The 24,856-nt window shown below is 51.1% G+C and overlaps 8 protein-coding genes across 8 annotated transcripts; 7 read left to right on the top strand and 1 right to left on the bottom strand.

Moving 5' to 3' along the window:
- Positions 1-899: 899 nt before the first annotated feature.
- MRS44_018670 (uncharacterized protein) lies at positions 900-1,868 on the bottom strand (the record flags this gene model as incomplete). The annotated part of the gene is made up of 1 exon (XM_046277094.2): positions 900-1,868. One exon carries the CDS (start codon positions 1,866-1,868, stop codon positions 900-902), a length of 969 nt encoding a protein of 322 aa, XP_046128852.2.
- A 255-nt stretch (positions 1,869-2,123) lies between these two features.
- On the top strand, positions 2,124-3,203 carry MRS44_018671 (uncharacterized protein; the record flags this gene model as incomplete). The annotated part of the gene is made up of 1 exon (XM_065616140.1): positions 2,124-3,203. One exon carries the CDS (start codon positions 2,124-2,126, stop codon positions 3,201-3,203), a length of 1,080 nt encoding a protein of 359 aa, XP_065472212.1.
- A 1,434-nt stretch (positions 3,204-4,637) lies between these two features.
- On the top strand, positions 4,638-5,608 carry MRS44_018672 (uncharacterized protein; the record flags this gene model as incomplete). The annotated part of the gene is made up of 3 exons (XM_065616141.1): positions 4,638-4,670; positions 4,726-4,969; positions 5,028-5,608. 3 exons carry the CDS (start codon positions 4,638-4,640, stop codon positions 5,606-5,608), a joined length of 858 nt encoding a protein of 285 aa, XP_065472213.1.
- A 1,623-nt stretch (positions 5,609-7,231) lies between these two features.
- On the top strand, positions 7,232-8,002 carry MRS44_018673 (uncharacterized protein; the record flags this gene model as incomplete). Its single annotated transcript, XM_065616142.1, has 1 exon — positions 7,232-8,002. One exon carries the CDS (start codon positions 7,232-7,234, stop codon positions 8,000-8,002), a length of 771 nt encoding a protein of 256 aa, XP_065472214.1.
- Positions 8,003-8,351: 349 nt separating this feature from the next.
- Positions 8,352-10,023, top strand: MRS44_018674 (uncharacterized protein; the record flags this gene model as incomplete). Its single annotated transcript, XM_065616143.1, has 2 exons — positions 8,352-8,641; positions 8,691-10,023. The coding sequence occupies 2 exons, from the start codon at positions 8,352-8,354 to the stop codon at positions 10,021-10,023; spliced, it is 1,623 nt and encodes a 540-aa protein (XP_065472215.1).
- Positions 10,024-12,781: 2,758 nt separating this feature from the next.
- On the top strand, positions 12,782-14,122 carry MRS44_018675 (uncharacterized protein; the record flags this gene model as incomplete). Its single annotated transcript, XM_065616144.1, has 1 exon — positions 12,782-14,122. One exon carries the CDS (start codon positions 12,782-12,784, stop codon positions 14,120-14,122), a length of 1,341 nt encoding a protein of 446 aa, XP_065472216.1.
- A 480-nt stretch (positions 14,123-14,602) lies between these two features.
- Positions 14,603-15,871, top strand: MRS44_018676 (uncharacterized protein; the record flags this gene model as incomplete). Its single annotated transcript, XM_065616145.1, has 1 exon — positions 14,603-15,871. One exon carries the CDS (start codon positions 14,603-14,605, stop codon positions 15,869-15,871), a length of 1,269 nt encoding a protein of 422 aa, XP_065472217.1.
- Positions 15,872-16,285: 414 nt separating this feature from the next.
- MRS44_018677 (uncharacterized protein) lies at positions 16,286-21,606 on the top strand (the record flags this gene model as incomplete). The annotated part of the gene is made up of 5 exons (XM_065616146.1): positions 16,286-16,471; positions 16,543-16,856; positions 16,913-18,912; positions 19,050-20,671; positions 21,115-21,606. The coding sequence occupies 5 exons, from the start codon at positions 16,286-16,288 to the stop codon at positions 21,604-21,606; spliced, it is 4,614 nt and encodes a 1,537-aa protein (XP_065472218.1).
- Between the last annotated feature and the right edge of the window lie 3,250 nt (positions 21,607-24,856).

Genomic DNA, 24,856 nt, shown 5'->3' on the forward strand with positions numbered 1-24,856 from the left:
GTCGTCCACAAAAAGAGTATCTCCGAAGACCGAGGTAAGCCTACGTCCCAACTCCAAGGGTTCGGGACCTTCCACTCTCTTACCGCTTCAGAGCAAGGGCCCAGCACACACTAGCAGGACATGCTGGAACGCGATAGATGGCTACCCACTTGCCATGTCTAGCTCCAAACCCCAAATATCAGCATCTAGTTTTACCCCAATAACAGTGACATCTCTCTCATGCTTCGCTCGAATCTGCAGCCTTCCTCTTCACCCGTCTCGCGAGCGACTCGGAATCTCGGGCATTGAGTCCTTTTCGAAACTCGATGCTTTCGAACGCAACCTTATTGCCATGGCTATCGACAAGCTGCAACGGCCACGTCCATTGAATAAAATATAAACGTTACCCGTACGTCCGAGAGGCCGCGCAGATGAAAGCAAGCACTGCGACGCATTTCACAGGAAACTAGGAAAACCTCATGTATACACTGGCTAGGTGGCAAGTATTGGGTTGTAATGGCAACAGCAATCATTGTAGTAGGACATTAGCTTTGACCTTCTCCATCAACAGACTCCATGGTATCGCTTTGCAGTTCTTCATCACTTTCCTCCGCTTCACGGTCGTTGAATCGCCTTTGCAACGCTAGAAGACAACAAAGTGCGCCTCCTCTTCCCTCCCCCGATTGTAGGTTAAACCACTTTGTTCCATGCATATGGACAAAGGTGTCTTTTCTTTGATCAGAAATCATCTCCAATTGATGTTTGACTGTCGTTGCACTCAGATACTCATTATAACTACAGCCGAATTCGAAATGAATGAATCGGATGAAAGTCCCAACAGCAGCGACGATGAAGATGCTGGATGACGCAGAAAGCAATCAGCACGTCAGGTTCCTTGGACGACAAGGTCATGGGGAAATTTACCTGTCGCCTAAAAGTTGTTGGTTGCTCCCCCATGCGATGATAGCTTCGCCGAGATACTGCGCTAGATATTCGTTTGACACGACAGGGACATGCTTGTTCCCCTTGGTATCAAATACAATGTCTTTGAAGAATCTCTTGGCTTCAAGCAGAGCTTGGTAAGGATGATCCATCTCCCAGAAACCGTATCTCTTTCGCATTCTGCATATTCCTCCATCGTCCTCAGATCTAATGGTGATGAGGTTGCCAAGCCGAAGTTCAGCCTTCTTGCGCTCAATTCGGGGCCGCACTTCTGTGTCGTTCGGGCCGTTGCCCGCATGTTGGATGAGACATCGGAGGAGTGCGTGTTCCAAGAAGCATGTCACGAGTCTCACGGTAACCTCTTCAGGTCTCGCCCGCCGCTCGTCATGTTCATCCTTATCGATATCCTCTCTTTCTAAGCCTAGCTCGAATTCAAATTCAGATGAGGACGGCACTGTAGGTGAGGATGAGCCGTGAATCACGGTTGATGAATTTTGGTATCCCTCCCTTTCCACCATCCTTCTCTCCCGCTGAGGGTGTTGCCTTGGTTCATCATCTCGGTCGTGCCGGATTGCACGGGCCAGGTCTACCCAGAATTGACCACTTGGTAAAGACAAGAGCTCGGTATCGGATTTTGTGGTCAATCCTTGCGGATTAGCACCCACGAGATACTTGGTAATGTTCCAATCAAGTTTTTGAGGAACAGTTAGCTCTGATTTGCAAACCGGGCAGGACTCAGTATGATCAGCTTTGAGGCATGGCAGTATCCTCCATTCCGAACGATGGATTAACAAACGAAAGGCGATAAGATGCCGAACGTTCCAGTTGCTTGCAGAGCTGCGAAGGTCATCGTGATTGAGCTGCCAAAACACCTGCAATCCCCCGTGTGCAGCAGAGATGGCTTGGTGATCCTCGGGAGTGCTCGCGGTGTATATATGGCTTGACATAACAAGTGCAGGTGAGGAATCTGTACTGTTCGTAAGTTAACTGTAATGTTTGCAAGTTGGACTTGATTTTAACGGTATGTGCCTGACCAAGTTTACAAAGGGAACTTTTCTGGCGAATGCGGGGAGCGTCCTGGCCGTGCTCGTCCTTTGGCTGACTAATACGTGCACGGACCAGTCTCTCACGTGACGCGTGTAATATTTTTGGCCCCTTCAATCCAGCTGCGTGAGCGAACGCGTGCTTGTCATCAATTCAGCATGACAGCACCGACTCGTTCAGCACAGTTTCACACTGAGAAGGGCACCGCGCTCTCGTCCGCTATATCTGGAAGAAAGGATGAGCTTCTATCTGACAGCGTACCGGCACATTCTCCCTCTAAAACCAGGAAGAGAAAAGCGGATAGCGATCTTCGCCATCCTCAACAACAACGCGCCTATTATGACGATCGCCCACGCATTTCATACGACTTTCAGGCATCATCTCAGGTTCCTATAACAAGTTCTAATGCGAATGAGGAGGATGCCACGTTTTCTCCTTCAACTCCAACTTCTCAGTCCACTTCAACATTATCTCTGGACGACGTGATTCGACAACATCGAAAACGGCTGTATATCCATCCATTGCAGTGGACTTCGCAACACCTTCATATACTCGGCTGCCAATTTGTTACTCGGAGCCGGACGCCGAGACCCCCTCTGGAAGAGATCACATCGAGCGATCCGAACGAGGACTTGCGGCCTCAGCAGACTATAGACGTGTCTCCAAACGCTATAAAAGCTATAAAAGCTTTGAAATCGTTGCGGTCAGAATTTAACAACAAGAAAGGCCGGATATGGGCTATAGATGATCTAATGGCTGCTTACGGTTTTGCACACCGACCACGACTAAGTTATTCTGGGCACGATCTTCTCCCGTTTGGTTACGGCACGCGCGCTGTAGCGTCTCTCAAAGTGGATCGTGTGTTCTCACATTCATCCGCGTTTGCGGCTTATCTAGATCTGGATCGCATCGACTTGCTGCGAACCGACACCGTCTACACCAATTGGCATCGGAAACTATTTGAGAAATGGCCTGACAATGAACCCGTGAAAAGGATTCTGGAGGCTAAGTTGCGCCGAATTCAACCCTCCACACAACAGTACGATCCCTTTATTCTGGCGGTCCTGGTGGCTTTGGCACAGGAAAGGCGGCGGTCCTGTCTCACATGCAACGCTGCCGAGACACCTTCTGCTGTCCTCAAGCCGGACTCAAATACGAGATTATCACGTCATGTGATAGACCCCATGGCCTCCTCTATGCAGGTTAGTTGGCCTTCTCAACACAGCTTCTGTTACTAAGACCATCTCGTCAGGTTTATGTGTTGGCCACGACTAGCTGTGACTCAACGCATCTTTGGGCGTATACTGCTCGTTTCCCTGCTCCGTTTCTGGACAAATTCGACCAACCGTCACAGGCATGCTATGCCGATCCGCTAGCCATATCGTATTTCAAAATACCCCTTTCACCAATTTCTACATCCACAAGAATGTTGGACAGGACCTTTGTTGGAAAACCGGGGAGTTGCCCTCAACTTCGAGGAAAAGATTAAAGTTTGAGGTCCTATAATTATGGTTCAACGCCCTAGATATACTGTTTAGGGGAAGGAGAGATGTTTGTCACGTAAGCCAACGAATATCACTACATCGTGAACTACTCTCGCTGCCTTGCGATAGCAATCAATACCCTTTTTCCGGACGAGCCGGTCTTTCCGCCTACTATACTAAGGATCGCTTGTAATTTAATAAACTACACACTTTCCGTTCGTGCGTTGACCCCTGCCATAATTATCTTCATGAAATTCTATACGAAGCCACCGGGTCAGTCGAAATTACTCTTTGAGATTCGCGGTCAATCCATTAGCCTATTTGGGACTTAGTGCCAAATATCTCGCCTAATCAGGATTTCGCGGTCAACTCTGGGGTGAGCAGGTGGGTCCGGCTCACCCACCTCACCGTGAGCGGGAGTAGGTTGTTCCGATGCGAGCTTGTTCTGCCGGTTGTGACCGCCTAGTCGCGGCCTAGGTCGTGACAGCTACCTCCCCAACCCGCAACCAAAAGCCCAACTTTGATCACTGATATATCACTGACATTACTGGTATATATGATGTCGTGGCGAGGATCGATTTCGAAGGGTGCTTATTTGCATTCGTAGGCATGTTTTGAAGCTCGGCTTAATTAAAGTGGAGCCCTATTGCGTTGCGAGGGGTTACCCGAGTGCTAGCGCAGCCACCGCGGAATTCCTCCGTCTCCGAGACTGCAACGTATCACCAAACTTGATGCATCACTTTGTCAATACAGCATGCACCCGTCCGTTTGACATTGACGACACTGGATCAACACTGTGCAAACAGAAAAAGGAGGCCATTGTAGCGTCCTAGACGGGCCCTCAGGAGTTCCACTAACATTGTCGGATGCATGCATGGCAGAACAGCAAGCTTGAACACAGACTTCCCAGAGTCACCCCTTGGACAAACGGCCTCACAATCGAGACCATGTCCCCTTTAACGTGCTTTCGACCTCTTTGGAAGCCCTAAAGAAATTTTTATGCCTTACTTCTCGGGTTCAAAGACTTGAACGCTGCGACGAAATCTAACTCGTCTCCCACCTTGCGAATCTATTTCATCAGTTACACTTGCCTCGCAGGCTGATTCATCTTTGATTTCAAGTTCTACCCATCCTCTTCTGTCCCTATCCTGCCCGCTTGAGTCACTCTGGCTCAATCTCGTGCCCACCATGTGCCAAGATTGTGTGCATAATGGCTGCACGGTAAGTCCATCCCTGCACTTGTGGAAAGACGAGGCCTAACCTGCTTCACTGCCAGATGATAGCTGGCGTCGATCTCTTCACCTATCTCGAAGCAGATTCCAACAGACAGCCCTGGACGCTCGAGTTCTGTTTGGATCTCGAGGCAAAGCTGATGATGGCTCTGTCGAAACGGTTGAGAGGTGCATCGATGGAATTCATCGACCCAAACAATCTTCCCGAAGGTCCGCTGCTTCACAAGTTGATTGACGACATAGATTTGGACTTCGAATACACAGCTTGTCTTCATAATGTCGTTTTCCGTATGCGCTTCCGTGCAACCCTTGGTGCCCACAGCTTACTGACCACATACATATACAGGCGGCTTGGCTGCGCAAGCCAAGGGAATTCTTTCGGATGCGATCGCGTGGGAAGCCATCTTCAAAGTCGAAAACGGGAGAGATGAGAACCTCTTTCAGTGGAGAGTCGGTTTCATCTTGAACGATATGGCGACCGTCGAAGGTGCGAAAAAGTACATCACGGCCAAGCGCATCGGCGAGGCTCAGAGCCAGAAACTATGGGGGCCACAGTTCGTGGCTCATCCATCTACACTTCCTCCAACTCAAACTCCGGGTTCGGCTCCATGGCAGTATGCCAACCAACCTCCAGCACCGGCGGCTCCGTCACAGCCAGTGACTAGTGGCACTCAACCCGCCCACGGCTATGAAGAAGGCGTAGATAGAGTCTCTGCCTCCCATCTATGCTTCGACTTCGAGTCTGAACCACAAGCGCCTGCTGCCGTTCCCCCCACTCGGGAGGCCAGCCAGCGTGGGGGGCCTTGGCGACATGGTCATGCCCACGCTCATGCACCTGCTATTGCTTCACCTCTGTCTACTGTGCAGTCATCCTCTCTCATGGACGCAGGCGCACAGCCGTCGGCTCTTCCTCCTTCGCAACCTTAGAGAGGCATGTATCAGCCGATTGCCCACGCCAACGTACTCGGCAACCGCCATTCTACTCCGCTGTCGGCGGGGAATCAATCCTTTGCTGCCTCCGCCGAGGCTGCTGGGTCTTCCTCCCGCCGCCGACGACCTGTTGGAAATATTGTGCAGGGGTGCCGAGTGCAAATATTTCATTGAACTTGATTGTTAATTTTTGAGATAAGAGTTCTTGTAGGGTTTGTATCTCTAAATGATTCCATCTGGGACTTTGAACTCCAAATCTAGGACTTTCAGACTCCTGGTCTGGCTCCTGAAGGGAAGGGCGATCGTTGGATTTCCAACAATTAATCTATCCTCTAGCCTTAGATAGCTGGCATTAATACATTCCGAGTTCTTAATTCCATATCATTATCACAGTTACAAGGAAATATAGTTAAACTAGGCAAATTTATCCAACCTTTACTAAAATATCGAGATGCGTTTTCGGGTTCTTTGGCCTGTCTCGGCCAACTCCATGATCTCCCCAAGCGCCACGATTGGAAGCCCATCCCACCCAGGGCTATCATTAACCAGTGCACAACTGACAATTCGATACCCGTTGGATTCAGGCCGTAGAATGATCGGTATACGCAAGCCGTATAGTATCCAAATCTCATCTCCGCGTTCCGCAGAAGACAATGAGTTGCCACCATAACCTTGCGGAGTCTCAAAGTTTCCAAACGGTTCATTTCTGATGATCGACCGTATCGTGTCAACATGAATACCCCAAACCTCGATCACTAGTGTGCGATGGAGGTTCATTGAGTCTATAATTTCGCGAAAAGAGGCATTGGCGCTTGTGTGCGTGATTCCACAGCGCATCTTCAAAGAAAACTTGCCAAAGTAGTCATCTCGCCCTCTGCAAGTCCAATCCACAACCCAAGATGGCAATGCTAGCCTCCGTGAAGCAACAGGAATTGCAGCCTAGATCAAGACGTCTAAAATCAATTGTAGTAGAATTGATTTTTTTTTCCCGCCTCATATTACGGAGTACAGGGAGTAGAGGTGAATTTACGGAAGTCGCTGACCGGGGGGCACCCGGTCATGGTGTTGGTTGAGAACTTGAGGTCGCGGCCATCTTTTAAGGCCGTGTGGTGCGTCTTGCATGCTGCTGCCTGGACACAGTTCCGTTTCCTTTCCCTCTTCGCATGGAAAGCATGAAAACAAGGCGGAAGTGCAATCGATGGGTGTGGGTGGCAGACATTCTCATTGCTCCCACAGAGTCAGGTGCCGATCAGGACAATGCCAACGCACCGCCAACACACTACCAGCGCGTTCACGTATTGTATCGGACGAGGCAATGAGGAGGGGGCGCGATTTTGTCGCGCTCTCACGTGTGAGCGCAGTGGCGTAATGTGATGTGATGGATAGGTGGTTGCTCGACTCCATTGCGAGGCTGTCAAGCAGGTGAGCTAAGGCGTCGAGCGTGAACGCCTCATGTACTTCCATGCGAGAGATTGATGAAAGTATAAATAGCGCTGGAGAGCTGCCCGTCTTCATCACTCGACACACGCTGTCGGGCATCCATCCAATTCTGACTTTCCCACTTCCCTCAACCAAAAGAGCTGCAGCATTCGTATCTTGCTTTTCGCTACAAAGAATATCATGGTTGGCGAGAAGAAGAAGAGTTCCAAGTCGAAACCCAAGTCATCTCATTCCCGTCATTCCCATCGCTCCTCTCGTGCCAACAACCAGGGCGGAGAGATACCAAGGGACCCCGAAGTCGACCAAGCAAGGTACAATGAGTTGTACCAACGTCTTCAATGCGCAGAATCACTTATGGCTCGGCATACACAACTTATTCAGCAGTTGGCTACTCGGAAGAGCGGTAACGAGACAGCCGAGCACCTGTACAGCATTCTCATCAACATCGATTTTCAACTCATCCGAATCATCTCGAGCTCCGCGAATGCAGCTCGGGAACGCAGGGGTGTGATTAACCCGGCCACCAGGGACCTCCAGACGGAGGAGACCAACCGGGAAGCCAGGTTTTACCAGGATTGGAATCGGGCACTGGGCGTGCTAGGAGGCATTACAGCCATGCCCCAATCCCTCCAACAATTTACGGCGGATGAGATGGCGTTGGTACGGGAACTCGCAGAGTCGCAGAAGGAGATTGTTGACAACCAAAAAGAGATTGCTGGACTTCAGGCATGGTTTCAGCTGTCAGATTCGGAACTCGACGCCTTTTCCCGGTCCGGGGGTGGGGGTATGAAGGAGACGACGATGAGGATGGAGCCGCCGGGGCCGCCTGGGGCTCGGAGCTGTACACAGGAGAATATGTGGACGATTATTCATATGGCTGAGCGTGCGTGTTTCACGGGTGGTACTATCTACCTATATTTCGCCCAGGTTGATACTACTGGTAGATCTTAGGTATTAGTCACTGTAGTGAATGCTTCAGGTTTTGAGTATCTCCACCCTGGTTTTATAGATTTCCTCCCTCATCTAAACCGTCGCGGTAGCCAAGTACCTTGCTTACGGTGTTGATTGCCTACGCGGGACGGGGGTTTAGACAGGAGACATAAGCTGGCGGATCAGGCAGGCATAATTTTGGCACCGCCTCCTAACTATTTTTGGAACCCTCCGTGGTCACTGCGGGCGCGCTCAGTGACTGCCATCGGCTATATATTTGCTCCGGGCCTCGCACCTCAAAATCTCCCCACGCCAGTGCATCCTTTCGGACCAAGACTCTCTGCACCATCAACACTCAAGCAATTCAACAATGAGAGACCGGATTATTGAAGATCGAATTGCCAGGGAACGCGAAGACTTTATCCGCTACATCACTGACGATAAAGGTGATTCTATTTGCGCCCTGGCCTCGTCGTATCATCATGGCACACCATGCGCCGTCATTGCCATTTCGCATGGATCGTTCAATGTCTGCGTGTCAGTTCAGTTCGACACCCCGCAAACCTCGAATTCGGCGGTCCGCTGGGTGGTCCGTATCCCCTTCCCCGGTTGTGTTCCCTGGATTGACGAGAGGATTGACTCCGAGGTCGCCACGATGATGTGAGTACCTCGTCTGCCAAGCACCAACGCGATAACTCACGATACTTAGGTATGTCGCCGAAAAAACGACTATTCCAGTCCCCAAGATTCATGCATGGTCCTACAACGCCCAAAGCCCAATCGGCCACGCCTTCATTATTATGGACCACGTCCAAGGCACATCATTGAACGCCATGCTCTTCCGCAGAATCGAAAGATGGGACTATACCACTGGGGCACGGCGAAGCAAGGATCTAAAACGTGTTCACGATCAGCTGGCAGATCTTTACATTCAACTTCGCAGCCTTGAGTTCCCTGAAATCGGGGCTCTTGGGATGCCCACACCAGAGTCACCAGACATCGCTATCCGCCACAGACCAATGCCGATGGAGTTGGTTCTCCAAGAAACGGAGAATCTCAACCCCTCCGTCTTTTTTCCAGAGAAAAAGACATTTACGAAACCCGAAGAGTACATTCAAGCTCTAGTGAAATTAAGCCGCAATCGATTAATCCGGACCCAAGATCCCGACCTCGGCTCAGAGGACTCTGGCTACGAAGTTGTGTTTGCTCACGAGGAGTTTTACACGCATGTGCTCACCAAATTTCTTATGAAAACAAGGCGCAATGGGCCGTTTGTTCTGATGCACGGGGATATGGCATTGCAAGGCAACAACCTCCTTTGGGACGATGAGTTGAATCTCGTCGCCGTCCTGGACTGGGAATTTTGCTATACAGTCCCGACCTCATGTTTCATTCCACCAGCATGGATCAACGGCTTCTCCCCCAATCCAATTCGAGCAATCGGTCGAATTGGGATATTCTACGATATTGAGGTAGAATCTCTCACTAGATCTATCGTCGAAAGATCGCAGCAGCAATGGCCAGCATCGCCTCTGAAGCGGGAATGGCAACGACGTGCTGGTGAGTCTAATGACCCTCACGTCTCGGTAGTTCTTGCGCTTCTTCACCCCGAGGTGATCGATAGCGCTTTTTGGGACGTTTTCATGCATAAATTCTACAGCCCGTACTTCTTGCCCCCAAAGTCCACCAAAGAGATAGCTGATCAGAAACTCGCGACCTTCCGAAAGCGGGAGGACATAAAGAAGTTTGTCAGAAAGAGGGTTGCTGATGAGAAGAGCTACGCTGAGAAGTACGAGACGTACGTGCGCGAAAATGGGAAGCCTCACAGTTGCCAGTGCGTGAGCTGTGAAGAACAAAGGGGGAATTTCGAGAACCTGCAGCAACTCCCGATGCTCTTGCACCCTTTAGACGTGCCGGTAGAGTATGAGAGCACTGGGCCTGAAATCCCTCCTCACTCAAACTTCAAACCCATTCCAGAACCAAAACTCCATCCGCCTTTACCTCTGCCCTCAGATGAGTCGGGCGAGTTTGGTGAAGAATAGACATAGCTTTGAGGGACGGGAAGTCAAGGGTTATCCGGATTACTTCACAAGTATATAACTACGCGGAAGATCGTCGTTGGCGTGCCGCCTAATTGCCTTGTATGCAACACAGTCGAGAAACAGTTGAGACTTTGGATAATGGGTGCCAGATGTATCAACCAGGCTGGTCATCAATTCAATTCCATCAATTTCGCCTTCGCGTGGCGTTGCATTGACAGCTTACTCAGCATTTGGCCAAATGGAATCGACGGTGTTGAATTGAAGAGGTTGAACCGCATGCCCGCGCCGAGACTGATTGATTCCCCTCAGAGAGCAGATCGGCTTCATCCAGCTCCCAGTTCAACTTTCGTTCTCTTCGTCGCATAACGCTGCAAACTCCTTTGTGATGCTGTCCCCTGCCGTAAGTCGCCTGAGACATCCCCCAAGATCCCACACCCTTCCTTTGCATTGCATGCTGACACATCCCAGAAACTCCCTTTGGCCGCTTTGGCCCTTTCTACACTCGGAACTGCCGCGCCCACTGCTGAGGTGGTAAACAAGCTAGGGCCCTAGCACGCCCCGGGGGTTACCTGGAAGAAGTGTGTGGGCGTTTACCATTCGCGATGCCCGACTTAGTGCGTGGGCAGTCTCCGACGTCTACAACAATGCATCAGCGGCTGCCTCAACAACAACCAGATTCTCTATCACAAGATGTGCTAGAGACTGCAGCAGATTTTGCTGGGGCTGTCCTGGCGGGAATTAGGTGGTTATTGGAAGAACGCGAAAGCACGAGCACAAGAACACCTTGCATGTTGTCGTAACTGACGTCTCCTAGCTTACTAAAGAGAGTATCGCCTCTCGGCGGACAAATGTGGTTAACGGTGTAGGGAAACGGGGAGCGATTACGACAGTTGCGGTTGCCGAGAGCGCTTGAAGCGTATGGTGATGACGCTTAGTGGGTGGGATAAAGTTGGGTTGAGCAATTGTGGATAAAGGAGGTTATGCTATCACAGGATTTAAGGATATATACATTCGCTACGCTAAAAGGGGTTTATTGGCTAGTAATTAAGAGAGAAAGGAGGGGAAAAAAAAAAAAAGAAGAGGAAAGAGATGAAAGGAGATAAAGAAGGATAAGGGGAGAAGATAGTTAGAAATAACACTCGTTTATAAAACGGAGATATAAGATATGCGAGGTATAAGGTAGATGAGCTAGATGTCCCTTGAGCAAATAGCAACTGTCGATTCTGGCTCGAGCGACAGGGCCTTGGACTCGAGAAGTCCATCGCGACGTGGGGAATGTTGTGGATTCCTGGCGAGTGCATCGACTGGTATAATGGACGTATATCTCTTGGTGTACTTGTCGATCTTTACATTCCCCGTAGCCCACTCCAGGCCCGCTTGGCGTCGCAAACCAATGTTCAATCCATAACAACATCCAAGGTAGCCATCGAAGTCCTACTGCAGCAGCGTCTTCAAGAAGCCCGACGGCTTTTCGACGAAAGAAAAGAATCCGATGCGGAAGATTTAGTTGACAGGGCTATTGATCTCGTAACCCAGGAGGTAGTAAGGGCCTATACCCTCTATGTTCTTCTTAAACTGGAAGCATTTTGGAATCGGCTTCGAACAAGCATGGGGTTTGACAATTTGCCGCCACTACGCAGTCTGCAGCGGCGAAAGGAACAGTTAGCGACCCAAGTGAGTCGAATTTTGACTGCACAGACCATATGGGAAATTTACGCCGAAGCCTGGTCGGTTTATGCCCCCATCATTTCATGTAACGAGCAACATGAATTGCCTGACGAACTACCTTGCTGGATGACGACCCGCAAGTTTACGCCACCCAAAGATTCCTGGTCCGAATTTGTGTTTCAGCAGCTTTTTAATCACACAAGCCCTCCGACGTGGAATCGCCTGTATTTCCTTCAGCTTTACAGGACATTCAAAGGGTTTTGGAGAATGATCGAGGACTATGCGGGCCCCTTTGATAGCCGTTTTCGTCGTCTTGTTGGAAGGTGCATACTGGCTACTTTCAACAGTTATCACAGCAAAGAGGTTGGCACAAACCACGGCCCCGGAACGTGGTACGGAGACCAGCCAGCATTCTTTCAGAATCAGTTCTACGCGCCGTATTTTTCGCCGCCTCGGGGTAATTTCGATTGTCCTTGGAATGGTGTTATTCTACACCTCGTGATATGCCTTGTGTACGAAGCCATCGGGTTAGTCGAAATTACCCTTTTGAGTTTCGCGGTCATTGCACTAGCCTATTTGGGACTTAGCGCTAAACTCTAGCCAACTAGAATTTTGCGGTCACGCACCAGCCTAATCAGGATTTCGCGGTCAACTCACGGCTGACGTGTGCATAAAAAAAAAACTTATCACGTCATATTGCATTTTCTATCAGGCAGCAACGCATAACCACCCATAAAATGAAACTCAGGCCTAAACTGGCAACTCTAAATCATAATTCGAAGCAAGCCTTGGTTTTGAAATTTCATGCAATGTCTTTGCACCTTGCTCTGCCGTCCATTTCTGCGGAGAAAACCAATTTTCTCTCAAGCACCCGGTCTCGAGAATCCTCAGGCACTACAGATGCAGACAAGAGCTCGCACGACTTATCTCCATGTTTAACGATTGAATCTCTATCCTTTGTGGTAGATATATCTAGTTTTGAACGTCATAGAGAAGTGTTCTTCATTAGACGATACTTGTAGAGGTTTGTAGCACTCCTTTGTACGTTTGAAGCGACAAATTGTATTGATGCAATGTCATTGGTCTAGAAATGGCGGGGCAACGCGACAGTTTCACGGGAAACTTGCTCAGCGAAAAGAATTGTCCGCAAACTTCGAGGCAAGAGAGCAATCCTGAGACAACGAAACTCCGAGGGATCGCGAATCGTCTAGGTCTGGGCTCCGAACACTATGACCATCACAGACTATTATTGCTTGCCATCGAACAAGAGAAAGTAGACGTCATCAAGGTTTTACTTAAGGGGCCTAGAGCGCCTATGAACGAGCATGATGCCGATGGCCGAACCCCCTTATCACGAGCGGTGGATATCGGTAATGAGGAAGTAGTCGAATGTTTGCTTGGCGCCGAAAACATCCAAGTGGATGCCGCAGACAAAGATGGATCAACGCCCTTATGGCGCGCCATGGAGAAATCAGATGGACAGGGCAAACAGACCATGGCAGCCTCCATAATCCGAAAAGCAAATGTCAACGTGCCAAGCAATACGGGCCATTGTCCGTTGCTCTGGGCAATTGAGAAGGAAATCCAACAATCGAGAACGAGATCATCACGGTCGCTACAACCATGGCAGAGCTTCTCCGCCGCGACTCCACAGGACTCTATACTTTCTCTTTTACTGAAAAGGGAAGACTTAGATGTGGAGCAGATTGAGTCTGAGGGTCGAAGCCCGTTGCTTTTGGCAGTAAAAGATGGAACCCCCGCAATTCTCAACAAACTGCTGGACACAGGCAGATTCAACGTGAATAGCCGGGATGAAAACGGGAGAACACCACTGTCATTGGCCGCAGCGGGATGTCACCAAGAGATGATCGGATCTCTGCTCAAGCAGCCTGAGATCAAAGTATGCTCCCGGGACAAAAGCGGACGAACGCCACTGATCTGGACCATTTTGAGCGGTAAATTCCATAACATGGAGTTTTTTTTGGAACGGAGTGACTCGGGGATAAATGTTCCCGACGACAATGGACGAACACCGCTCTCATGGGCGGCGCAAGCAGGGACTTTGGCCGCAGTGAAATCATTGCTGGAGAGATCTGGCATCGACAGGAACAAGCAAGATGATCACGGGCGGACCCCACTGTCCTGGGCAGTGGAAAACGAGAGGCGGAATGTTGAAAAGGCAAATCCTTTTCAGCCCGGGCGGCAGGAAAATGAGCGGATTGTTGAATTGCTGGTTGAACCAAAGAATTTGTCCAGTGACAAAAACGGGAGGACACCCCTATCCTGGGCAGCTGCAAGCGCAGATTTGGCGATAGTGAAGTATCTGGTCAACTATCAAGGTGTCGACATCGAGGAGCGGGATGGAGATGGGCGAACGCCTCTGTCTTGGGGTGCAGAGCAAGGATGTCAGGAAGATCAATGTTGCTTGTAGGGTGAGGGTTGAGGCGTCGTGAAAGTCTTGGTGAAAATTCAAGCGTCAGCCAAAGAGCACGATTAAAACCCTTGAAAATTCCACCACCACTAATAAGCGAATAAAAACCAGACAAAACGATAGTCAAACGTGCCATTAACCCATTTACACATAAAAATAATATCCTTACCTCCATTTGCACCTTTTTTGCTGCTTTTTCTTGCCTGTTTTATGGTCGATCTAATTCGAGACCAAACCCGGCCAAATCCTGCTTATGAAATACCGTTACACCCTTGTTGATGGCTTTTTAGCGGCGACCAATGTCATTGCGTTTAAACGCGGACGGTATCCACAATGAATCTCTCGAGCCAATACGATTGAGAATAACCGCGGACGGTGACCCCACTCTGCACGACCAACCCTGAAGACAAGACCACGACACTCAGGGTTGGGAGCAAAGCCATCCTTCAGGCATCCGCCCCAGGCACAAGATAACAAGCGATGGCTCCTCTCGTTCATCATTTTCCCGCCGAGATAACTACTATGATATTTGCAGAACTTCCATCACAGGGTCTTCTCCCTGTCCGACGAACATGCAAGGACTTTCACGCCATAGCGACCCCTCTGTTTACTCGGCATTATTTCCAGACGCGCCATGTCATGTTTGAGCGGCGAAGCATAGATACCCTCGTCGACATTTCGATGCATGCCAGTCTCGCTCGACATGTCATGACACTAGAATTTTGTCCCTATCATCTCTTGCCCCTTGAGGAGCTTGAAGACATAGACCCTCCGTTCAAGCCGTATGATGAAATCATGAAGAGGATGGCGTCTAGTACTGAGGATTCAGGTGCCAGATCACCGCAGGATGGTCGCCCGAGTCGGTTAGACCTAGACGCATATCTCGCGCTTTGGGAAGACCAGGAGCAAATGATCGAAACTCAGCACGCTTTTCATTGCTTGAGCAAAGCCATGTCGAACTTGACCCACTGCGAAAGGATCACTTTTGACGATAGCAACCGACCCTGGGGATTAGACCGCCTGGAAGAGACTATTGGCATCCTACCACAAAGGACGCTCACATTCTTGTCAACGAAAAGCGTCGAGCTCATTCGCCACGTCATACATGCTGTTCTTTCCGCAGCAGTCATCAGCAAGCTGGAGCTGAAGGATCTCGATATTAATATCGGCAGTCAGATGGAGAATGCCAATCGTATAAGCCCCCATATGCTTCCTATCCTGCCAACCCACATCACCAGTCTCCGCCATTTATACCTCATTCTCGACTCAGATAACCCCATTCTCGACCTAGTTAACCCCGAGTTCCCGACCTTCGACCCATCATCTTGGGAATCCGGCCTCGTTGGATTTATTGAGCTCTTCCCGCAGCTTTCACAATTCATGCTTGAATTCGAGTATCGCGACGATATCAACAGGTTCTCGCGGTTTTCTTCGCTTCTATATATCCCAAATTTAGAAGTATTATCGCTTGGGTTGATAGACTGCACCGGCGAGGAGTTGGCAGATTTTCTTCTTCGACATCGAAACTCACTTCGGGAAATCTATTTCGACACAATCAACCTCATATCTGGCACTGAATCGTCGTGGCACCTCCTTATCGAGAAAATTTCCGATACTCTGGAAATCGACCATTTCTCCATGGTTGGCTGCATGATTGAAGACACATACGTGCAAGATGAGGGCCCCTTGGAAGCCACTGATGCGCAAGGTCTCGCCGATATCATATCTAAACTATCGAGGAGAGAGTGAGATCAAGATGCAAGCGACTGCCACGCACGCCCTTTTACCATTTTCTATCATAGATCAGAATTTAGCCTTGAAGTAAGATATGCCGAATCCATTGAGGTTTAACATTTGACGCCGGCAGTTGACGTTGTGTTGTGTTGTCTAGGGAGTTCTCACCCCTGCCACTCTGCGCCTCTTAATTTTAATCACCTATCCCTTTACGAGGAAGATCAATCACTTTGGCTCGGCAGTTATCATTGTGGCTTCAATAGGGAGCTAGCATTATGGTTTCAACAGGAGGGGAAAAAAGCAAAAAGAGCAGACAATAAACTCTGCCCCAACTGATGTAAACATACCCATCGAATACGAACAAGCAAGCTGTTCATTGTAATAAATATCATTCTTTACTGCCCAAATACTATTACCGTACACGCCAAAATGGGTCGTCGTGCGCTCACTTCAGAGGGAAAAGCAGACAAGCTTGAGCGCGAACGGGAGCGGGCGAGAAAGCGTCGGCTGGGAGCCCGCCAAAACAAGCAAGCACACCACATCCAACCTAACCTCGACGACTCACATAATACTCGCCTAGTTACCGACTCAAGCGACACACTCCCAGAAACAATCGTAGAAGGCATTATCTTTGCTAGCATGCCTCTTCTTTATCTCTACTTCCCCTTGGGCTCGCGGGCTAACAGTCATACTCACCAACAGATAATGGGGACCAGAGCAACCCTACTACCCTAGACCTGGTCGACGAACAACCACCACCCACTACCCATCGGGGAAGCCGAAGCCTAGGAATCGCCAATCGACCGGCCTCGACAATTTACGAACCGGCACCCGTAGCGAGCGAAACGGATCTGCGACCGGAAGCGTCCGCGGGACCACCCGCACCAATACGGCTGATCAACAAGCAAACATTTCCCAACCCCAACCATGCCGCGGCAGCACATCCTGCAACCACACACCAGTCGAGGGCGGCCGGACAAGACGAGGGGAAGAGGTCTCTGTAGTTGGAATTCCGAATTCAGAGTCGTCCTCATCAAATGAGCAACCGGGCGTTAGACCCGGCCGTCCCCGGTTAGATCTCGCTATATCACCGCGTGCACGAACGCGTCTCCGCGTCCAACGATACCGCGACCAACAGCACCTTGGAAGGGTACAACAGCTTATTCAGGAGGTTGCGGACACTCAAGAGCTGCCACCTACCGTCGAATTCTCTGACCTGGCCCTACGTGATGATTTGACTCCATCTCCGCCCGCCCAAACCCAGTCTTGGTCGGGTCCCGAGGTCGAGTTTGAGGCAGTGTCTCTCCCCTTATCGTCCACGGCTTCCCTCGTTGATGTTGAGGATAGCCATGGTGATGACACTGGGAGCTCCTCGCCCGATACCAATGCTGTGTTGCTACTGACAGCCCCAGTATCACCATCTCCCGGCCTTCCTCGGCAAGATGGTCGGTCATCTCGGCCGAGAAGTTCTACTTCGTCAATATCGGACTTGCCAGACTGGTTCGTCCCATCAGCCTCACCTTCACTTGGGCCTGAGAACCCAATACTCGACAGCTTCATCCAAGCGATTCACGACCAGGATACTGCCGGCGGCCCCGATTTTCTACGCGCACGGGGCGATTTGTATGATCGCGTCCTTCGAACATTCTTTAACCACCAATGCGAATGTAAGTCATCCGACCCGACTCTCTTGAGTTGCAGAGGTGCTTACATCATGCTCAAACTAGGCCCGAATTCGCGCGAGCTTGCTGAACCCGAACACACCCATACTCTTCAGGAACGAATTGAACGTCTCGGCCACTCTCTTCCTCCCTTGCCGGCCGTTTTCGCGGAGCGCAACAACGCATGTGATCCTCGCGCCTCTTTTCCTCACTGGCAGAGCTTCCTCTCCGACCAACCTGCCGAACCGCTCTCTTTCCGCAAGACACAGGCCTCCCTGTCCCAGAACTCAGTAACCGTCGCGCGGCAGTGGGATGTCGATAGCATCTGGTTCGGGGCAAGGAGCCTATCAGCCATTCGAGCTCCCAACCGGTTTCGGCTCTCCTTTTTCCCACCTCACCAGAGTAACATCTCCACTAACCAAGTCATACAACCTCATGGCCTGGACCTAGCACATACGCGGCACACCTGCATCGGATCTTTTACAACCGCCGGTGTCCGCTTCTCCGTCTTCGTCTTCTTCCCCCATGGAGCCCGTTCACAGACGCGGGCTGCTGCAAACAGTCTGTCCCTCGCACGGTTCAGAGATCTCTATGACGAGATCATCCTACCAGCCGTCTACGAAACGGTTCCCGATCATGCCCTGCAGGAAATCCCTGGTTCATATGACCTCATCTACGCAAAGTCTCGCGCGTACCAGGAAAAGCCGGGTGCCGGCCGATGGAGTGCTGAAGATGAGAGCCGAGCCTTCCGACTAGCATACGATGTTCCCGCCAGCGCTCTTCCGCGCTTCTGGACGTCAATCGTAGAGAGAGCAAACCTGCATCGGGTCCAAACACGGCGAGGGGAAGACATTGCCTACTTCCAGAACCCTCGCTTGCTTTTCCAGTCGCATGACTTGAAGAACATATTTGCGCGGCCGAGCCTTCACGAGAGTTTGTGTCTATTTCGAGATATAATCTTGGCTGGTCTCGACCCAAACCAGCTCGATATGCGCTCCTGCTGGCTTGATGTGGGGATGCGGGATCATGTTACCAGACCACCATCGTCACCGGACGCTCAGGGCAGTGCCGAACCTTGGACGCTACTATGGAAAAGTGACTGTTGCCGTCATCTTCATGAAGGCCTCCAAGATCTGGTACCGGAAGCCCCTCTTGACGCCAAACACTACCGTTCTTTCCTCCTCCGCGATGCAGGGACCTACTATGCTAAGGCGAGGCCAAGCCGGGCATCAAACCCAGGCCACCCGGATGCTAGATCGCCCGGCATCATCCGTGCCAAGGCGTACAACTGCAGCAAGGACCCCTTTGGGGTTATGTTCAGCAATTACCAGCTCTTCAGCTCAGGCCATCTCCCTCTCCTTTCCTTTGACGATGGCATGTTGAAAGACCTTGCGGGTATGGACCAAAATCGCCAACGCGCCTTTGTACCCCAGCTCAATCGCTCCCATCTTTTGCTTGCTTGGGATGCTAATAAGCGGCATCTGAGGGCCATCTCATCTCTGCGCAGGCACCCAAACTTTGGAGTCCGAAAGAGGTCACATTTCGGCTCGACGTTATTCTCGCCATGTGGGCCGATGGCGCATTAGAACCCAGCAGAAGTCCTCACACCGGGCCAATGGCCTGGGACGTTCCCCTCGATGATGATGGTGATGGTGATGATGATGCTAGAGCCAGCGGGATGCATTGCCCCTTTTGGGTTATTCCGACTAAAGTGATGACCTCTTTTGTGTCTACGCAAGCTGCTCGCTTGATCCTTCCACTCGACCATATTTTCCAGGAGGCAACAAGGAAAGAAGGCGAGCAGCCATCCTCCTCAACCGACCCTGTCCGGCAGATACTTGCGTTCTACACTGCTCAGCTTTTCTGTCGCCTCCTCATCTATGCACTTGATGATGAGGAGGAGGAGCAGAATTTCGACAATTGGATTTGGCGGTCGGTCTGGACGGTGCGAACTCGTGGCCGTGGCGAGGGCTCTGTTAAAGAGCGGCGGGGACTCGGTCTGGGCGCCCATATTAACGCATCCGGCATGCTCTGGATCCCTCACGGCCACATCGATTGGCAGCGGGGTCATATCTCGCTCGAGGTACTGGTCAATCTCTACATGTCCCGGAGCCCGCTCCAGGCGAGGCTGGCTCACCAGCCCAACGTTCAAGCTCTCACCACTACCCAGGTCACCGTCGAGCTTCTGTTTCAACAGTTGGTTCGCGACGCTCGAGGAGCGTACGACCAAGGGCGCGATGAGGAAGCGGAGAAGCTAGCTAGCCGGGCTATCGTCCTTGCTGTCGAGGAGACCGCCCGAGCCTACCATCAACACTTCCTTGCCAAGGTCGAGTCATACTGGGACCGAGTGCGAGGTGACTGTGGGCGCCAAAAATTACCAGTTCTTGCTCGGCTGCGGCAAGCCCAGGTGGAATCTGCGGCCGAGACCAGCCGTATTCCCACAGCCCAGACGATTCATGGCATTTACACGGAGGCATGGGCTAAGTACGGCGAAGCTGTGCCATCTGATAATAATATCGATCCCTCAGCAGGAGATACTCTGCCCGACGAGCTACCTTGTTGGATGACCACGCGCCGACGCCTGCCGCCTAAAAACAGCTGGTCTGACTTTCTGTTCAATCAACTGTTTGGCCGCCCTAAGCCGCCAGCCTGGGATCGACTTTATTTCCTCCAAGTCTACCGAGCATTCAAGGACATTTGGCAACGTAACTGTGAGCCGGCAGGCCCATTCGACAGTCGCTTCAGCGTGCAAATCGGCCGTTACATCCATATTGCTTTCAATAGTGACCACAGCAAAGAGGTCGGTACGAGCCATGGCCCGGGCACCTGGCATCATGACAAGCCATCATTTTTCCAGATCCAGTACTGGGCCCCTTACTTCTCGCCCCCTCGCGGAGAGGAGGATACCTTCTTGTCGTCTGTATATCGCCGCCGCGATTACCCCGAGGGCCTGTCCCCTGACATGACTCCGATGATTCCATCACCTCGGAACTTTCAGGGCCTTGAAAGGGCAGCCTGGCCACACTGGGTGGAGATTATGGGCGACATCGACCGTCTGCGCTCTGCCGGTCATGACACCATTCGACGCCATTGCCGGCGGGCATTACTATACGTAACCTACCTAGCTGGCCCGACCTGGGGTAGGGACGGGGATGTGAACTTTGTACAGCCGTGGTCTCTTAAGAAACCTACCAAGTATTCAAGTCGGGAACGCGCCCCATTCCCGCTTCTGCGCCAATCACCTATCCCCAACCATCCTTGTCTACTACCACCTCGGGAACGGGGCCCGTTCCCAAAATCCAGCTCACTTCCCCAAATTATCAGGGATCATCTGGGAATGGGGCCCGTTTTCCCGAGTGACACTAATCCAGCCAATCATCATTCTGTTCAAGTCCAGAGTAGGCATAGAAGCCATCGCGGCAGTGAGGTAGACCCCGCAAAGGAGCAAGGGATCCCTACCTATGCCCTCCCCTTTCTCTCTATAGGAGGTAAGTCAGAGTGAGAAGGGAGCCCTCCTTCCTAAACAGCCCAATATCGAGTAGCAATCCTCTTCCTAATCAATTATCCTCTTCGCCAAAGTGAACGATGATTGAGCAGCTCGACCGTCTCGGACTTTACCTCAACCAGCCAGAGCCAGCGATCCTATGCATTCAATGCAAGTTCGCCCTCAAGGCCGATGGAGACCGTGTCTCGCGGCACCTCGGAGAGCGGCATGGCATCTCCAAGCTGGCTCGTCGAGGGCTTGGCCCATTCATCCGAACCCTTCGCCTTCCAGACCCAAAGACACTGCCAGTGCGGTCGGATGGCTCTTCACCCCACCCTCACCTCCGCATCCAGCAGGGCGCCGCCTGCAGGCATTGCGGGCTCCGATCGACTAGCCTCGAGGTTCTCTCTCGGCACTTAAAGGAAGTCCACCCCCAGGATATCCAGCATAGCAGAGGACGCGGCTTCCCTGAGAGTCACTGGCTGCAGGACCATATCCTAGACCGACTTACAATCACGTGCCAAAAGTCTGGAATCGCCTCACGGCAACCCCACTTTCTGCGAAAGTCGCTCATCAATCCCTTCTTCTTTGACCTCCAGAATTAATAGCAAAATGGCTTCTGAATCAGGCTCTTTTGGCCCTGAAATAAGCGCTGATCGCGAATCCAACCATGAATTTACTCCCGAGCAAAGGGCTGCGATAATGGCCGAGCTACGTGCCGGCAAACCTCAGAAGGAGGTTGCCGCCAATTTCGGCACAACGCAAGGCACGATCTCTAAGACAAAGAGACGCTGGGAAAACCACCTGCGCCATTCTACTCACGTCTCCCCTCGCTTAATTCTCTGCGATAGGCCAGCTTGAAGGCCAATTTCTCCAAGTGTTCAGCATCCTATCTTCGGCAGCTGAAGCATGGTCTGCTAGCTTGAGGCTGTTTGGTGTTAGTATCGCTAGGTTCGGCTGCTAAATGCTGTTGGTTAGTAAGTCACCATGTCTAGTTTGCAGCAAGTCTCTGTGTGTCCCTGGCGAACCTATGTCAGACAATTGGCTCCACAGGGATCATTGATGGCCCCAGTCAATTGATGAGAATCATCTAAAGAACAAAAGAAATTGAACAGCCATGTGTTCGGGCACAGCTATTTAAGCTCATATCGTTAGGATTGGAATCCTTGATGCGATAAGTCGGATGTGAAACCGGATACACGACTCCAAAGTATGAGCCACGTCTCATATCCAGCCGCACGAACCTAGCGGTGATATGCGACACCAAGCGATTGCGACGAAACAAGGCGCCAGGGCTGAAAGCCACTCCACTCAATCCACGTAATGGATCCACTCGTGGATCCCACTGTCCACTCCACTGGCAAAATCCCAGTGGATTAGGTGGATTATAAGTGGAGTAGTTAAGGGCGCCCATATATTTTGGCAGAATGCCTCTAACAGAAACTAATGTGCCCCTAGATTTCTACAATGTTGCTACCCTATGTCAAAAACACCATGAAGCTTCTAAACAACGCACAACTCTCTCCTGTAAAAATTTTTCTTTGGCACCCGCTGTTAGCGCTCTGCTAGGGCGAAAATTTTTGCAGGCCAAAATGGCTGCAAGCGCAGCTGTGGGGCTAACGGGACTCTAATAGCTGCCAAAAGAAAGGGATTCAGAGAGTTCAATGCAGCGCCCTCAGCCCATTTCAGTCCTGGTCATATCCTGGGTAGGCGAGCCCCTTCTTCAGGCACTTGTGGCAGTTCGGCGAGATGCCACTGGCATGTGTAGTATTTTTTATCTGTGTCACGACCCAGCACACCAGTCTCCATCAACTGGTGGCCTGACTTCCTGATCCATCGTCCCAAACGCCAAATGGCCAGAGTCGTCCGCCCTGCCACTAGTTCTCGAAATCATGCCCCACTTCAACTCCTGAGTTGACATACTATACAAGATCTGCATTGTTCTTGCCGCGTCTGCGTCTGTCGTTTCTCCAGTTTCGGCGAGTTCAAGCAGCCGCTCACGAGAGGATATGGCATCTGTCATTTCTACCGATTCTGCAGGAATGCTGTGGCATGCAGCTGATATGACCGCAGAGTTGTTCGCCGCGATGACTATATTGCTGGGAATTTTAAATGCCGCCAGGGCTAGTGGTATGAAAGCGAGGATGGTGCCTATGATGAATGTGATCAAGGTCGCTCGGGTGGAGAATCCTATGCCAGTTTTGTCCGCGGGCTCGACCCCTTGTACGGAGGAAATGAAGGGTAGCCTGTTTCGGGCTAGGTTAGCCAGGTCTTTCAGGCGTCTCTGCCTCCCACTTGCGACAGCCTAGTGGAACTGAGAGTGAATGCCATAACTTACTGATGTAAGTCTATGTATAAGCACAGTTAGATACCAACCAGTGCAATGTACCGCTAACAGTCATCAGGGGAATCGACCACCAGTACGGCAGTTGCAAGCGTTAAGTCGACTTCTGGGACCCCTTGGGACAAGACACCCTCAGCGACCGAAACGATCGACTAAAGCTGGCCTGCTCCGTCTCAGATATTATCCGGGTGAATAATCCGTTATAAGCCATGTATGCAATGGAGACCCCGAGCTGGGCCCTGTTCACTTGCACGGCGGCTCCTATGGGGGTCTTCGCCCAATTGTCGTTTGGTGCAACATCCCCATTAGCTGAGTTTGGACCGAAAATGGATGAGGACCTGTAATGTCAAACACTCCGTTAGGATCATGTGGACAAGGGACAATCTGAAGACAGCTCGTTTCACTCACCACGGCTGCGACGGCCACCATTCATCGAGGTGCCAGATTGCAGCCCCCAGCATGAAGCATATGCAAAGGTAGGAGCCTATCCAGATTTCCCACGGCACCACTGATCCCAAGCGGCGTGTTTTTGTCTGCCACTGCCTTGGGCCCTGAACCCAGCTCCGGCTGCCAAACCACGCGAGTCTGTGGGAGGGCTTTTTGAAAGGCTTCGGCCGCCGAGTCACCCAGCACATGTTCTTAGTGGTCAGGTCGGGTCTCGTGATGAACGATTCCACGGCATCACCCGGGGTGATTAATGGGTTGTGGCGCCGAAATCGAACAATAGAGGCGAGACAGAATACAGACTTCGCGAGACAAAAGATGCAAACAACCAGCAGGGTGTTATTCTGCACCAGCACCTCACACGGCGTAACGAACGGCTCTGACAGGCAGTACTCCACTTCCAGTCGAGGCACGGATAGGGAAAAGTAGGATTCATCTGGAGTTATGAGGCCGGTGTCAGGGTCAAGTCCAATTGATGAAGAGAATAATTGTCGGTAATATTAAAAGGTCTAAGTTACATATGTCTGAGAGGAGCACAGCCTGTCAGACAACTGGCTCCACAAGGATCATTGATGGCACCAGTCAATTTGATGAGAATTATTTGAGGAGCAAGAACTTAATGAGTGCGTTTAGCAATGACATCTTGCCTTGCTTTCTCCTCTGGTGTATCGTACTATCGAGGTCGCCCACGCTTCTTGGGTGCTTCGGGCATAGTGATCAAGATGCAGTGTTACAATGATTGACTTGGACTGTCTTGAAGTTCCTACAGCTTGATGAGATGAGCTTGCCCCTGAGGTTGACCGCGAAATCCTGATTAAGCTAGTGCGTGACCGCGAAAATCAAATGAAGTTAGTGTGTGATCGCTAAATTCTGGTTGGCTAGAGGTTTTGAGCACCAAGTCCAAAATAGCCTAGCGTATTGACCGCGAAGCTCAAAAGGATAATTTCGACTGACCCTATGGCTTCGTACACAAGGCATATCACGGGGTGTAGAATGATCGGCTAATTCGGTGTCGAATCCCGGAGACTCGGCTTTGATGTGCGGTCCGGATCTTGTCCTTGATCGGA

This window comes from Fusarium solani (genome assembly GCF_023522795.1).
Source record: "Fusarium solani strain SB1 chromosome Unknown bctg00000016, whole genome shotgun sequence".
NCBI classification, from domain to species: domain Eukaryota; kingdom Fungi; phylum Ascomycota; class Sordariomycetes; order Hypocreales; family Nectriaceae; genus Fusarium; species Fusarium solani.